This window comes from Carcharodon carcharias, chromosome 14 (assembly GCF_017639515.1).
Source record: "Carcharodon carcharias isolate sCarCar2 chromosome 14, sCarCar2.pri, whole genome shotgun sequence".
Classification (NCBI taxonomy): domain Eukaryota; kingdom Metazoa; phylum Chordata; class Chondrichthyes; order Lamniformes; family Lamnidae; genus Carcharodon; species Carcharodon carcharias.
The window spans coordinates 114,969,227-114,985,961 of NC_054480.1; the positions used below are offsets into that span (position 1 = coordinate 114,969,227).

Genomic DNA, 16,735 nt, shown 5'->3' on the forward strand with positions numbered 1-16,735 from the left:
TAAACAAAAGCAGAAAATGCTGGGAAAACTCAGCAAATTTAACAGCATATGTGGAGAGATAAAAAGCAGAGTTAACGTTTTGAGTCCGTATGACTTCTTCAGAGCTATCTTTAACTTCCTTGGCTAGGCATGGATGGTGCCTACTTTTCCTGGAGTCCCCCTTTCTCACTGGAATGTATCTTTGCTGAGTTGTCCTTAACTGTCTGCCACTGCACCTCTACTGACCTCCTCCTTGGCCTAATTTCCAAGTTCACTTTAGCCAGCCCTGTCTTCATAACCTTGTAATTGCCTTTATTTACATTTAAAGCACTAGTCTTAGACCAACTCTTCTCTCCCTCAAACTGAATGCATAATTCAAATGTATTAAGATCAATGCTACCTATGGGCTCCTTTACTATGAAGTCATTAATTATTACTGTCTTATTGCACATTACAAGTCTAGAATGGCCTGTACTCTGATTGGCTCTAGAATGTACTGTTCTAAGAAATTGTCCTAAAAACACTCTGAGCTCATCTTCCAGGCTATCTTGCAAATCTGTCAGTCAGCCAGTACAATCATGGCTGATCTTCTGCCTCAAATCCACTTTCCTCTCCGCACCCTATATTGCTTGATTCCCTGAGAGATCAAAAATCTATCTCAGCCTTGAATATACTCAACAATAGAGCATCTAAAGCCCTCTGGCACAGAGAATTTCTAAGATTCACACCTTTTGAGTGAGGCACTTTCTTCTGGGGTAGAGTTTTACGTGCTGCAGGCAGGCGCGCACCCAACCCAACTGGGCACAAAATTGCATGCGATGACATCAGATGAGTATCCTAACATCACCACACAACATTTCGGTTGGCGGGCGAGCACAAGAGTTAGCAGCACGCCTACTTACAATTAAGGGGCCTATTAAGGCTTCTTAATTAACCTGGATTTTTTGTTGCCCATCCAACGTTCCGATTGGTGGGTGGGCCAGGGAGCCTTCGATTTTTGAGGAAACTTGATCCAAGAGCAGGATGTGCTTTCTAATATTAATTTTTTTAAAAACGTTTGGACAGAATTTTTACAATCTATATGTTTAGGTGAGTAAATCTGATGTGCGGACATTTTTTTTTCTTAAAATCTTTATTTGGTGATTTTAAATTCTTCAGCTCCCTAAGGCAACTCTCTGCCTTCAGGGAACTTTCATTGCAAGCTCCCCTGCACCCACGCTGACTTCAGCCTGCGCCCTCCTTCTGCCCTCACCCCAGCAGTGCTGAGCCTTTTCAGTGCACCTTTCATGCTGGCTGGCATTTAATTGGCGAGCCAGCGTGAAATCGCAGTTGGGGGCCAATTGCAAGCGGCGGGCCATTTCCCGGCCGCTCCTGGGCCCACCCACCGCGCCTGCCCGACAACCTCAAAATTCTGGCCCTGATTTCTGTCCTAAATTACTGATCCCTTATCCGCGGCTGTATCCTCAGTGGAAACAACCTCTGTGTCTGCCCTGTCAAACCCCTACAGATTGTCCAGCAAAAGCTCCTCTTCCTGCCCCTGTGCCATTACTTCTCTTTCTTCTTACTGAACCTTAGCAACATCATGTACACATATGTATATCCAAAACTCTGTTGCCCATATCGTATCTCACACAAATACCCCTCATCCATTACCTGTATCTTCACACACATTAGCTCTCAGTTTCCCAGCACCTCAAATTTCAAATTATCATCCTAGCCTTCATGGCTCAACCCTTATCTATTCTGTAACCTTCTCCAGTCCTACAACTTCTCGCCCTCCGCCCCATTCTCTGCAGCAGTATGCATCACCTCCCACTCTCTTTGCCCCCCAATTCATGGCGTTGCCCATGGTCTAGAATTCCATTCCTAAACTCTCTGCTTTGCCTTCTCTTGCCTTTAAAGGCCACATTAAAAACCCATCTTACTGACTACACTTTTGGTTGCCACATGTAATATATTGGCTCAGTGTCCATTTTTTGATTGTTCCTGTGAAGCACCCTTCATTACTGAGAGTTCACTGTTATGGCACAGCAGTTGGTAAAGGCCGACATTTAAAATCCCAGAAGGAAACTTTAAACAACTGTCATAACCTACATTTTCAAGTGATATGTTTGAGATGCAACTCTGAATTCAGGAATAAGACCACCAGTTCTGGAAAGGTTTTTATATCAAATTAAATGACACATTTATTAATTTACAACAGATTAAACATATACACATGTCTACAAATTACTACTATCATAACTTTCTAATAAATTCCCAAACTAATCTCCACTAAGACAACAACAACCCATAGACTTTAAGCAGACACCAGGCAAAGCATTTTCATCTTACTAATTTAAAATGAGGTTCCTTTCAATTTGGTTCTTTTGCAGACAGATGTAGGCTTACAGCTGCTTTGATGTTACATGCCTCTGTCTCTACACACACACAACTGCTTTCTGTTATAGCCAGCACTTCCCTTTGAATGTAAATTTTCATTGTATCACCAGGCCCTTTGAACTCATTTCATATTACAAATTTTATTAGTATGCTTGGTGGCTCCTAGCTAGGTGCAAGATTTCACTCCCACCCTTGAATGCTCTATTCAACAAAATGCAAATGTACTCTACCTTGCTGTTTACATCTCAAAACTACTATACATTAAAACACCCAGACTAGCTAAGTTTAATCCAATTAAAACACCCCCCACCCTCCACACACAGATTAAACTTCTAATTTAGAAAAATAATTTACAATAACATTAAGAGCTTCATGGCATTCACAAATGTGTTTGCTTTACCCAATTATCATGTTTGTGCCTCTTTGGTTGGCATGTGGCTTTCAGTATTCAAACATGCATTGAGGAAGAAAGTGATGTCTAAAATTGTTGTTTGTGTGACCATGCCTAGTTTATGATGCAGAGCCTCTCCCCCTTCTTTTAGGATAGGCACCTCTGTTGATTTGCTCGTCTCCATTTGTGTCATCTTTGCCATGTCCTTTGTGCCGGCAAGCTTTGTTCTCTTCCTCATTGAAGAACGTGTCAGCAAAGCCAAGCACCTTCAGTTTGTTAGTGGTGTGAAACCTGGCATTTATTGGCTCGCTAACTTTGCATGGGATATGGTAAGTATGATTCAGTTAATGATAGAATAAAGTGTACATGAGCTGTGGAAAGAACCTGAACTAATTGGGTAGAGTCTGAAAAAGGATATATTATACATAGATTTTTGAAGGTGGTTATGGGACAACGTGATGTGGGATTGGGGAGCAGCCTAAACACAGCTATTCAAGAAAGGAGATAATGTTACTAATCTTTTAGAAATGTGTGGCTTAATCCAGGACAACCAACATGTATTTGTCAAAGGCAAGCCACTTTGACCAATGTATTTTTTAACTGAAGAAGTAGCTAACTAATTAGATGAAAGAAGTGTATTATATGTGATGTCAATTCAACTTCAGAAGACATTCAATAGATGGGTCAAGATATTTGTTAGAAAGTCTGTTTTATTACAGGAGGGAAAGTAGCAGCAAGTTAGTTGGCAGACAGGAAACAAGAGCTTACAGTTAATGGGCTTTGCTTAGACCAAAGAAGGATTGAAAGTTTTGAACTCCTGGAATCAGTACTGGGTCTACTTTTGTTCTCCGTATGTTTCGATGATTTGGGCTTCTGTTTCAAGAGCACAATATTGAAATTCACTGATGACACAAAAGGAAGATGTTTGACAAGCAGTAAGGATGAAGGTATCGAACTCGGGGAGAGAGACTGCGAGATTCTTGAGCAAATTGATATAGGAAGTGACAAGGTATTGGAGGTGATGGCAGGCTTAAAAATGGACACATCTCCAGGTCTGGATGATTTGTGTCCCAGACTGCTGAGGGAGGCAAGGGAGGAGATCGCAGGGGCTCTGACCCAAATTTTTAATTCCTCTCTGGCCACAGGGGACGTGCCAGAGAACCGGAGAACTGCTAATGTGGTTCCGCTATTTAAGAAGGGTTGTAGAGATAAGCCAGGGAACTACAGGCCAGTGAGTCTCATGTCAGTGGTAGGCAAACTATTGGAGAAAGTTCTGAAGGTGAGAATCTATCTCCACTTGGAGAGAGAGGCAGGTTTGATCAGGGATAGTCAGCATGGCTTTGTCAGAGGGAGGTCATGTCTAACAAATTTGATTGAATTTTTTGAGGAGGTGACCAGGTGTGTAGATGAGGGTGGTGCAGTTGATGTAGTTTATATGGATTTCAGCAAAGCCTTTGGCAAGGTCCCACATGGGAGACTTATAAAGAAGGCAAATGCACATGGGATACAGGGTAATTTGATAAGGTGGGTTCAAAATTGGCTTAGTTGTAGGACACCGAGGGTGATGACAGAGGGCAGCTTTAGTGACTGGAAGCCAGTGTCCAGTGTGTACCACAGGGATCTGTGCTGGGTCCCCTATTATTCATCATTTATATAAACAGTATAGATGACTATGTGGGGGGTAGGATTAGTAAGCTTGCGGATGATACAAAGATTGGCTGGGTGGTTAACAGTGACGTTGAGTGTCTTGGGCTACAGGAAGAAATAGATGGGATGGTCAAATGGGCAGACAAGTGGCAGATGGAATTTAACCCTGAAAAGTGTGAGGTGATACACTTCGGAAGGAGTAATTTGACAAGGAAGTTCTGAGGAACAAAGGGACCTTGGCGTGTGTGTCCATAGATCTCTGAAAGCGAAGGGCATGTTAGTAGGGTTGTGAAAAAGGCACATGGGACACTTGCCTTTATCAATCGAGGCATAGATCACAAAAATAGGGAGGTCATGTTGGAGTTGTATAGAACCTTGGGGAGGCACAGCAGGAGTACTGTGTGCAGTTCTGGTCACCACATTATAGGAAGGTTGTGATTGCACTGGGGAGGGTGCAAAGGAGATTCACCAGGATGTTGCCTGGGATGAAACATTTAAGTTATGAAGAGAGGTTGGATAGATTGGGTTGTTTTTGTTGGAGCAGAGAAGACTGAGGGGCGACCTGATCAAGGTGTACAAGATTATGAGGGGCATGGACAGGATGGATAGGGAGCAGCTGTTCCCCTTAGTTGGAGGGTCAGTCACGAGGGGGCACAAGTTCAAGGTGAGGGGCGGGAGGTTCGGGGGGATGTGAGGAAAAACCTTTTTACCCAGAGGGTGGTGACGGTCTGGAATGTGGTGCCTGGGAGGGTGGTGGAGGCAGTTTGCCTCACATCCTTTAAAAAGTACCTGGATGAGCACTTGGCACATCATAACATTCAAGGCTATGGGCCAAGTGCTGGTAAATGGGATTAGGTAGGTAGGTCAGGTGTTTCTCACATGTCGGTGCAAACTCGATGGGCTGAAGGGCCTCTTCTGCACTGTGTGATTCTGTGACTCTGAAAGACTTAAGGAAGACATAGCCAGAATAGGCAGACAGGTAGTTTAATATGGATAAGTACTTGGTAAGACACCTTGGGGAAAAAAACAATGAATGAACAGGTATATTCACACAATGGAAAGATTATGGATGAACAGAATGGAGTTCAAATACATAATTCACTGAAAGTGCAAATGCGTTTGAAGTTCTATAAGTAGGATTACAGAGTGAAAAAGTAAAGAAATAATGATGCATTTATACAAAATATGACCTAGACCACTATAGGAGTATTATGTGCAGTTGTGTATGCCCTGTTGTAGAAAACAACAGAGTACATGCAACATATATTAACCCGGGTGATTCCAGGAAATCAAGGAGAGACTTAATACTGGAATTATTTCCACTAGTGTGGGAAAAGCTGAGGAACTCAATAGTGAGTTTTAAAATAATGAAAATTTTAAGTTGTTAATTCTTTCCTTAGTTGAGGAATCAGGGACAAAGTGTCATCAGTTTCGACTTAAGAGCAAAAAGAGAGATTCGGACAAAATCTGTTTATCCAGAGTGTTAATGCATGAAACCCTCTTCCACAGACTTGTTGAGGCTGTGATCATTACATCTGTGAAGGGTATTACTTTTGAATGGTCTTTTCAAAGAGCCACACAGACACTGTAGCCAAATGGCTCCTCCTTCATTCTAAATCTTGATGATGATGTGGAGTTGTTCATGCAAGGCAAAAGGAGATTAGTCACATGGGGTAGATTGCTCTTTAGAAGGAGTGACTAATAACTAATGAATTATATCATTCCATACCTTTCCTTTTCAGTGTAATTACGCAGTGTCAGCTACACTGGTGGTCATTATCTTCATCTGTTTTCAACAAAAATCCTATGTATCTGCCTCCAATTTGCCAGCACTAATCCTCCTGCTGTTCCTCTATGGGTAAGTGGGTAGTGCCTTTCAGCCCCAAATTGTACTTTCAGTTGAATTTGTAAAAGTTCTCTTGCTGCTCTTCCTGGTTGGTTTCATGTTTGCTAATCCTGTTCCTTCAGGTGGTCCATCACTCCCCTCATGTATCCAGCATCCTTTTTGTTCAGTATCCCCAGTTCTGCCTATGTGGCGCTGACTTGTGTTAACCTGTTCATTGGTATCAATGGAAGTGTGGCCACCTTTGTCCTGGAGCTCTTTAACGACAATGTAAGACACCATTTTCCTGCTTGTTACATGATGAATAATGCCCTATAATGTTCAGGAATCCTGAGGGAAGTTTGGATTAATTAACAGATAATGAGGTTGTATGTGCCATTGCTATTGTCGAGCATTTTCAGTGTATTAGTACAGATGTACTGTAAGAAAATCACTCTTAAACCCAATTCCCTTCCTTGCATAATATTTAATATATCTCAAACTGCACCATTACCAATGACTGACAGACTGGTACTCACCATTACTTCACCCTGTTGTTCCCCTCTGTCCATATGGTATTCACCTGTATCATCGGGTATTGATTTCCGATATCCCTCTAAATCCACGAGCTGTTGATGACCTTGGTATCACTGGGTATCATTGCCCTGGTATTCCCCTGTTATCACCAGGTGCTGACATTGTTTTTCCCACACCTCTGGCTATCAATGCCCTGTGACACTCAGTGATGATGTTGGATATGATGCTGATAAATTAGTTCTTGCAGGGTTGGGGAAAGGGGCACATTGATGTTACAGGATTCTGGTGAGGACTTGAACACGTGCAACAAGAAGTTTGAATTTGCTTTTTTTTTTGAGGTTGAAAAAGAAGCAACAAATGTCTGAAATTGAAACAAAACACTGAAGTTGAAAAGTCACTGTGTGGTCATTTCCCTATTAGATGCTAATGGATCCACTGCAGTTTTTGTTTTAATTTCTTTAGAAAAGTAAACTGTGAAAGAAACAGTAGCACGTGTGAATAAATGAATTGCAGTTCAGCTCAACTCCTAGCTCTATCACCTCTGAGTAGGGAGGTTGCAGGTTCAAGCCTCACTGCAGTACCTGAACACATAAGCCTAGGCTAACACTTCATTGCAGTACTGAGGGAGCCCTGCATTGTTCGATGTGTTGTCCTTCAGATGTGACATTAAATCAAGTCCTTATGTATCTGTTCAGGTGCTTCATTTGGATGTTAATCCTGTGGCATTGTTAAAAGAGGAGGGAGTTATTCTGACCAACATTTCTCCCTGGCAACCATGAGACTGAGGTTGCACCAGCTGTAATTCTCCACAACCTATGGTTTGTGTTGGAGATCTGCAAATATGCTGAGACACACAGGCCAGAAGCTGCCAAGCCAGATTGAGCTTAACTGGGGCAGTGATGAGGATCCTGCAGTTGTCCTCCAGACAGCTTGACTGGGGAGAGAAGAAGCATTTAAGGCTCCTGCTCCTGATCACAAGCTGGTTACCCCGACTGAAGAGTGTGTATTGGATGTCAGGGAAGGACAGAATCAAGTATTGCAGAACCCTACCAAATCCTAACAGCCTGTTAACCATCAGTCTAGGCTAGCACGGGTATAAGGGGCACTTCAGCGAGGTACTTGAGGGCAGTCAGTATCCATGGAGTAAGAATCAGTGATCAGGAAAGGAAGGGAGAAACTGGAATTAAAGAGTTTAATGTTTGACCCTCTCTTTATATTTCTTCTGTGTAGAAATTGAATGAGGTCAATGAAATCCTGAGGAAAGTTTTCCTCATTTTCCCACATTTCTGTCTGGGTCGAGGAATGATTGACATGGTGAAGAATCAAGCAATGGCAGATGCTTATGAGAGGATTGGTCAGTTACTGCTTCTAATGATTTTTCTAAACCTAGTGCATGCCTGATCTGTGGTTTGAGCTGATAAACCTCAGATCTGGATATCGGTTCGAAATTCTCAGGACTGAGGAGCAGCAGTTGCATGGCCTGCCTCTCACTTCCCCAGTATGTGTATTGCACAAAAATAGTCCACTCACCCTAACTGGGCTGAGCCTTTGTTTATACTCCACACAAGCCTCCTCCCAATCTAACTACCTCTTCCCATCCTGTATCCGTACCTGTCTATTTTCTTCTCCCTCATGTATGTGTCAAGCCTCCCATTAAATACATTTATCTGCTTCCAGCATTCCACATAGCAGGAAATTCCACATTCTCACCACTCTGTATAAAGAAATCCCTCCTCAATTATTTATGCAAACAGTTAATGGCCATCTTATACTTGTTCTAAATTCGTCCACAAGTGGAAACAGTTTCTCCACCGCCACCCAATCGAACGCTTCATAATTTTAAAGACCTCTACTAGGTCTCCTATTGGTGGTCTGCATTTCAGAGAAAAGATCCCTCAACCCACTGAATCTTTCCTGATAACTGCATAGATGTTGTATGAAATTGTTTCTTTTCATATAGTATAGTTTCTTATGGCACTGATCGCTGTAAGTCTGCCAGAATGTGGAGTGTAATAACAATGGAGGAGATTCTCCTGCTCCTGGGCTAACTGGATTGCCTTGGTGCGACCAGTTTAGAAAAATCATGTGTGTTGCACAAATGTCCGTAAGGGAGCCTGTCAGTTTCATGCCCATTCATTTTAACTTAAAACAATCCTTTTTAAGGACAGATAATTGGGCCATGTCAATTTAAATTTTCTGCACATAGAAAGCTTGGATATTGAGTATCTTTTAATGAATTTCATTAGCCAGTTTGACTCCGTAAATTATGTAGATAATGACTGATAACAAAATTAGTCGGTCAAAATTGTGCACTACAAAGCTCCAGGTCCTGTGATATAATTAATGGACTCTTCATTACAGGACAAAATCATTTAAATAGCACAACACAGAATGAGGTCATTCAACCCATTGAACCTCTTTGGAAAATCAATCCAGTTTTCCTCCTTCAAGAATTTATCTTATTCCCTTCTGAAGGTGTATCCATCTCTCTATCCTCATAATGCATCCTAAATCCTGGCCTCTCATTGCATAAAATCCTTTCCTTTTGTCACCTCTGGTTCTTTTGCCAATCACCTTTTTAAACCCTCTGGTTTTCGATCCTTAGTCTTTAGAAACAGTTTCTCCTTATTTACTCTATCTAAACCCTTGATGATTTTAAACATCTCTATCAGATCTTGACTTGGCCTTCTCTGCTCTCAGAAGATAAATTATGGTTTCTGCAGTCTACTTATGTAGCTGTGATCCCTCATCACATTCTTGTACATTTCTTCTATATCCCTTCCAAACCTTTTGTGTTCTTGAGTCTGGTGCCCAGTATTGGACACAAATAGCCCATGTCACTCCCTTCATGCACCCTGTTTAAAATTGTACCTTGATTCTATAATTTCATTAATGAGCTCTTCATTACAGGAAGAAAAGATATTGGGTCATAATTTCCTACTCAGCATTGGATTAGGGGTTACCCCAAAGATGCGCTGGGGAATCCCCTTCAGAAGCTCACAGCTGAGGTTTACACAGCAATTGCCCAGAAGTGCAAATTTGCACTGGGAACCATCTGAAACTGCAATTTTAATTTTCAAACTTCAGATGGTTCTGACTGGGTTACACAAATGAAACCAATGAATTAAATTGATCCAATAAATTAAAACCATTTCTAACTTCTGGGTTACTATTGTACAGACCCCACCCTCCCTACCGCTGCACCCACCCCCCAAACGAACCTCCAACTACCCCTCCTCCATGGAATTCCACCTACCCAAATGGGACCCGCTTGGCCCAACCCCTCTCCACAGCCCCCAATCCCCTCATTCTCCTTCACAAGGCCTGACCACCACCCCGCGCCCCCCGCCCCCCCCCCCCAACTTTCGCCCTCCCGAGACCTGACGCCCCTCCTCTTTTTCTCCCCTCCCCCCCTTTCTGTCTCTTTCTCTCCACGCCCCCCCCCCCCCCCCCCCCCCCAAAACCATCTCCACCAGCACCCTTCCTCCTCTCCAAGGCCTGGTACCCCCTCCTGGCCACTTCCTCCCTCCCAAGGCCACACACACACACACACACACACACACACACACACACCTCGGCCCCCACCCACCCGTGTACCCATCCCCCTCACCTGTTAAGGACCTTTAAATGTCAATGGACTGTGTAAACCCGGTCTACCCCCTATCTGACCTCCGACACCCTCCCCCCATAAAAAAGGGTCATGGCCTCCTTACCTTTGACTCCCCTGGACTTGATGCTGGGTCCCAGACACGCTGCACTACCTCGACCTCGCCCGAAGGTCGGGCGAGACAGGATCGAAAAAAATTGACGTAAGTGATGGGGCATGGAGTGGCAATCTGATGCTGATTGCCACTCCGAGGAAGTTCAGGCCCTATATTCTGTTTTTGCTGCTCTTTCCCCAGACTGAAACCTGCTTTTTTTTCCCAGGTCTATAGTGTTTTATTTTCTCCCCTCTTCTCTTGAGTGTGCTGCTTTACAAATTGCCTAGGCAGCAGTCACCCTCTCCTACTTCACCCAAGTGACCATTTCTCATGTGCAAACCTTAATTGTGAGTGTCTGCAGGCTCTGTTAATGCAAGTCCTCACAGCCAAGCCCAATCTGGCTTTGACTAACATCCAGATGTGCACTACACCCAAAAAAAATGAGAGGAGGGCAGACTGAGGTTGGTCACTAAAAAATGATCAGGAGCAGGAATCTTCTCTAACCCTGAGTACTTGGGGCACTCAGGCCAATTGTAGCACCCCTGATGTTCCCCCCAGCTGAAATCCATTAACACAACATATTACTGAAGTAACAGATTTGGCTTGTCATGGGCTTGACAATTGGAAAACCTAGGTCAGTGACTTTGTCAAAGTCAGCAGGGAGAAGATTTTATTACCAATTGTACAGACTTAGTGAAGATGGTAATGTTTCTGTTGATTCGGAATTGGGGAATTATCCACCCATGCATTTTCTGATTTGTGGTGCAGGAGAGAAGAAGTTCATGTCTCCACTCTCCTGGGACCTGGTGGGGAAGAACATGTTTGCCATGGCTGTCCAGGGAGTTGTCTTCTTTCTGTTCACAATTCTTCTGCAGTACAAGTTCTTTATCAAAATAAGGTGAGGTGCTCTGCTGATAGTTTTTTTTTCAGGAAAGCGATTTCTGATCAATAAGTGAGTGCAGACCCATTTTATAATGCTAGATCCAATCCTGTGCTAGAATGTATTTTGTGGAATTGTGTATGGGTAAACTAGCAATGGATTAAGCTGTAAGCTTTCAACACTAGGGTCTGGATTTTCATCCAGTCCTAACTGGTGGGGTTAAAGTCTCTTCTCCCAGCTGGTTGCGACGATTCTATCTGATATGAGTGTGGACGACTTCAGTCCTGTTCCTAGTAGACGTGGACATACAATACAGAACTGTTTGTAATTCAGAAGGATCATTTGCATTGGTTATTATCTTTGCCTGTTAATTGTAGCTTACTTGCAGGGTTACTGATGGCAAACGTACCGATTAAAATTTTTCTGTACAAGTTGCTAGGAATTTAATTTTACACATTACAGCAGTGCTGTCACCTGAATCTCCTTAACCACAGGTTTCAAGCTGATGTTTGCTGTTTATTTTGGGGATTTTTTTCTCCCCCCCACCCTTCTGAAGGTATGGACATTTTGCTAGGTCTACATCTACTGGCACCAGTTGACCTCCTCTGCCTTATATATAAGTTACCGTTCTTTCTGTGTGAGCCTTCACAGTGCATCAACAAGCTGCCTCATGCTATCAAGGCACACTGTCAAATATCAGCTTACAGGCCCACATTCAGTTCCCTGTATCAGAGCTGGGTGCCTCACTCAAACACTCACAACTTCCTCGGCATGATAATAAATGCACTGAGCTGGGTCAGCTCATCAGCCTGCTCACATCCTGAAGTGAGTGCATGCATGCAACAGAGTTGGGAGGATTGTGGAATTTTCTGAGTATAAAGGCAATGAAATGGGTCAGGGTATGCTATGTTGTTTGGCTAGGGAATGGCGAGTCTATGTATAAAAAACACTGGATTGGATCAGGGACCGTGCACCAGTTTTTTTTTAAACCAAAGAATTTTTCTTAATCTAGAGGATGACTCTACCCACTGCCTCCACAAAATCAGATGTGTCCTGGTTTCCAAATCAGCTATCAATGGGTCTAAAGGAGACCAGAGGCACCGTTCTTGGATCACTACAGGGAGGTGGTGGTAGGGGCAATGCACAGAGCCTGTTTGACATCACATTTCCAGACTCTGGGGTCAATGTAGAATCATCTGTAATTAATACCATCAAGGGTCCATATCCAGACTACAGAAGATTTTGGTTTTACTTCATTGTTTTACAGCGATCATCTGATGTATTGCTGTTTCTCCATAGGCCTCTGTCTTTAAAACTTCCACCATTGGGAACAGAAGATGAGGATGTAGCCAGAGAGAGACAAAGGGTTACATACAGTGGAAGCGAAGGTGACATCCTAGTCATCAAGGATCTCACCAAGGTAAGAGAAATCCAAGTTTTTGCTGTACATTCTCTGTTAAGACTGAGTAATTATATTTGTAACATTGATCATGAGGGTCACTATTCAGAAATGCAACACAGAGCTTTCTCAGTTGGCAGCTACATTTTCCCTGTGTGGTACTGAGTCAAACAGAGCATGTGAGTCTCTGGTTTGATTTCTGTTCCGTGTTGAGCTACCTGATCTCAGTTAGCACAATTTCTGACTGTCTGCTCTCAATACTTTTGAAAACACTGTCCACACAGCTAGTGTGTTAATAGCAGAAGAATAGTAGCAATGCATACACACACATCTAATGGTGAGTTATGCTGCTCATGTCATAGAGTTATACAGCACAGAAAAAGGCTCTTTGGCCCTTCATGTCCATGCCAGCCATCAAGCACCTATCTACTCTAATCCTAATTTCCCACACTTGGCCCATAGCCTTGAATGCCAAGGTGTTCCAAGTACTCATCTAATGCTACTTAAATGTTGTGAGGGTTCCTGCCTCTACCACCCCCTCAGGCAGAGTGTTCCAGATACCAACCACCCTCTGGATGAAAACACTTTTCCTCAACTCCCCTCTAACCCTTACTCCCTTCTGTGCCCCTTATCTTAAATCTATGCGCCCTGGTTATTGACACCTCCACTAAGTATAAAGTTTCTTCCTATCTACCCTATTTATGTCCCTCATAATTTTGTAAACTTCTATCAGGTTTCCCCCTCAGCCTTCTCTGCTGTAAACAAAACAACCCCAGCCTATCCAGTCCTATTCATAGCTGAAATGCTCCAGCCCAGGCAACATCCTGGTGAATCTCCTCAGCACCCTCTCCAGTGCAATCACATCCTTCCTATAGCGTTGCGACCAGAACTGCACACACTACTCCAGCTGTGGCCTAACTAGCATTTTATACAGCTCCATCATAACCTCCCTGTTCTTATATTCTATGCCTCGGCTAATGAAGGCAAGTATACGTTACTTAATATTCAGCAAATGTGGGGTCAGATGTGTTCTTACCAGTTGTCTAATAATTAATAGTGATTATCCTCCTTGTTGGGTGGATGGGGGAGGGAATAGGGAGGAATGTGGCTATGGAGGAGATAAGTGGAATAAGGGGGAAATCTCTCCGCTGGTTGGGGTCACACCTAGCACATACGAAAATGGTTGTGGTTGTTGGAAGTCAATCATCTCCATTCCAGGACATCACTGCAGGAGTTCCTCAGGGTTGGATCCTAAGCCCAACAATGCTTCATCAATTAACTTTCCGCCATCATAAGGTCAGAAGTGGGGATGTTCACTGCAGGGGGAGGCGGTGTCATAGTGGTATTGTCACTGGACTGGTAACCTAGAGACTCAGAATAATGCTCTGGGGACCCGTGTTCAAATCACACCATGGCAGATGGCGGAATTTGAATTCAATAATAACCTGGAATTAAAAGTCTAATGATGACTATGAAACCATTACTGATTGCTGTAAAAACCCACCTGTTCACTAATGTCCTTTAGGGAAGGAAATCTGTCGTCCTTACCTGATCTGGCCTACGTGTGACTCCAGACCCACAGCAACGTGGTTGACTCTTAGATGCTCTCTGAACATTGGGGATGGGCAATAAATGCTGGCCTAGCCAATGAGGCCCACATCTCATGAATGAATAAAATAAAACAATATTCAACAACACACGTGATGACCCACACTGAAGTAATTCATATGCAGCAAGACCTGGATAATATTCAGGGTTGGGCTGATAAGTAGCAAGTAACATTTATGTCACACACACTGCCAGGCAATGACAATCTCCAACAAGATTCCAACCATCTCCCCTTGACATCCAATGGCATTGCCATCGCTGAATCCCCCACTATCAACATCGTTGGGGGTGTGGGGGGGTCAGTGGTGGGGGTCACCATTGATCATAAACTGAACTGGACCAGCCATATAAATACTGTGGCTACAAGAGCAGGCCAGAGGCTGAGAATTCTGTGGAGAGTAACTTATCTCCTGAATCTCCGAAGGCTGCCCACCATCTACAAGGCACAAGTCAGGAGTTTGATGGAATACTCCACTTGCCTGGATGAGTGCAGCTCCAACAACACTCGAAGCTCAACACCATTCAGGTTAAGCAAGCTGCTTCATTGGCACCCCATCCACCATATTCAATGTCAACTCCCTCAGCGCTGACTAACAGTGGCAGCTGTGTGTACCATCAAGGACCCTGGGGATGGAATGCACTGCAGCAACTCACCACGGCTCCTTCGACAACACCTTCCAAATCCATGACCTCTACCATTAAGAAGGACAAGGGCACCAGATGTATGGGAACACCACCATCTGGAAGATCCCCTCCAAGCCACACACTATCCTGACTTGGAAATATATCGCTGTTCATTCACTGTCACTAGGTCAATATCCTGGAACTCCCTCCCTAACAGCACTGTGGGTGTACCTACACCACATAGACTGCAATGCTTCAAGAAGGCAGCTCACCACCACTTGACAATTAGGGATGAGTAATTAGTGCTGGTCTAGCCTGTGATGCCCACATCCCACAGGTGAACAAAAAAATAGACAGTTGCTGTCCTCAGGTTGGCTGTGGGGTGTGGTGGTTGGAATTTCCATCCCCAGGGACCTTGATCCCACAATGCCCTTACCCCATGAAAGAATAAAAGAAAAATTCTGAGCTGTCTTCAAGATGACAGTAATGGTAGTTTGGAACCAAATCTATAGCAGAACCAGGCCAAACTGCAATACCGAGCTGTACTGCTGACAATAAACAAAGCAGCCGGCTCATTAATGGAATCGGGAAAGATAGAATGCTGGGTTTTGGAATGCTTCCCACTTAGCTGCAGATAACCCAACAAGCCATCACCCTCGTGATGAGGGCAGCTCCAGCTAGACAAGCAGTGGATAGCTACCCAGTACCCTGTGCTTTGACAACCTGTGCATAATCTCTCCAGATTTGGTTTGGAGGGAGATGAGAACTAGGGATAGATTTTTGTATGTCATACACCAAAAATGAAAAACGTTAAGTCACTGCCATTAACTATAAATCACTTCATTTGGTCTCTCAGGTTTACAGAAGGAAAAAGAAACCAGCTGTGGACCGATTGTGTGTGGGAATCCCCCCAGGAGAGGTGAGAGCCTGCATGTGTGCATAATCATGGTCAGTTACAAATAGATAAGATCATTATATTTGACACACAGCTCTGTCAACATTGGATGTCACATTTTCCTATCTAATGACGCTTGCCGGGAAGTGCATTTGTGGACACATCAAGTGAAGAGAAGATTGGGATCAGCTCCACTCTGCTTCCATGTAGATTAGCCTCCTGGTATTGTTTAACACATTGAGAATTGATGAAATATCAGATGACCCAATGCCTGTGGGTCCCATATGCAACAAAGAGTCAGCAGCTTTAACAGAAATAATGAGATTAACATAGATTAATGAAGCTGCTGTTCTCTGCCCTGCTCTGGTTAACTATATTCTATATGTTGGCAAGATGAATCGCACCTGAAGTTTCTGTAAATATTCCATTGCAGTGTTTTGGACTTTTGGGGATCAACGGAGCAGGGAAAACATCCACCTTTAAGATGCTTACAGGTGACACCGAGGTCAGCAGCGGCGAAGCCTTCCTTGATGGATATAGGTACAAATTCCTTTATAAATGATATTTGGTGATTCCTGAAAATTAAACTGCTGATCTAGGGGTTTCTAAACCACAACGAGAGGCTGATATCCAGTCCAAAACCAGGGGAATTTATAACTATTATTTGTTGGTTTGTCCTGTTTGAAGTTCATGGGCTTGGAGGTTTGGATAGGTCTGATTTTTAGCATTGCTGTCTCATTGGTGGTATGACCTATTAACAAAAAAAGATTGGGATAAATGCAAATTAACGGCAATGGATTTAAATTTATATATCATCCCTGAGGCCCAGAGACCCATGAAGACAAAAACCTTGGATATGCCTCTACTAAA

The 16,735-nt window shown here is 43.5% G+C and overlaps 1 protein-coding gene across 1 annotated transcript in view; it reads left to right on the forward strand.

Annotated features, from left to right (window-relative positions):
- LOC121287582 (phospholipid-transporting ATPase ABCA1-like) overlaps nt 1–16,735 on the forward strand; it is a 186,328-nt gene that overhangs the window by 154,856 nt on the left and 14,737 nt on the right. Inside the window, 8 exon segments of the mRNA XM_041205510.1 lie at nt 2,904–3,081; nt 6,142–6,257; nt 6,368–6,512; nt 7,989–8,112; nt 11,228–11,357; nt 12,639–12,759; nt 15,827–15,889; nt 16,299–16,405. Coding sequence (XP_041061444.1) covers nt 2,904–3,081; nt 6,142–6,257; nt 6,368–6,512; nt 7,989–8,112; nt 11,228–11,357; nt 12,639–12,759; nt 15,827–15,889; nt 16,299–16,405 — 984 coding nt within the window.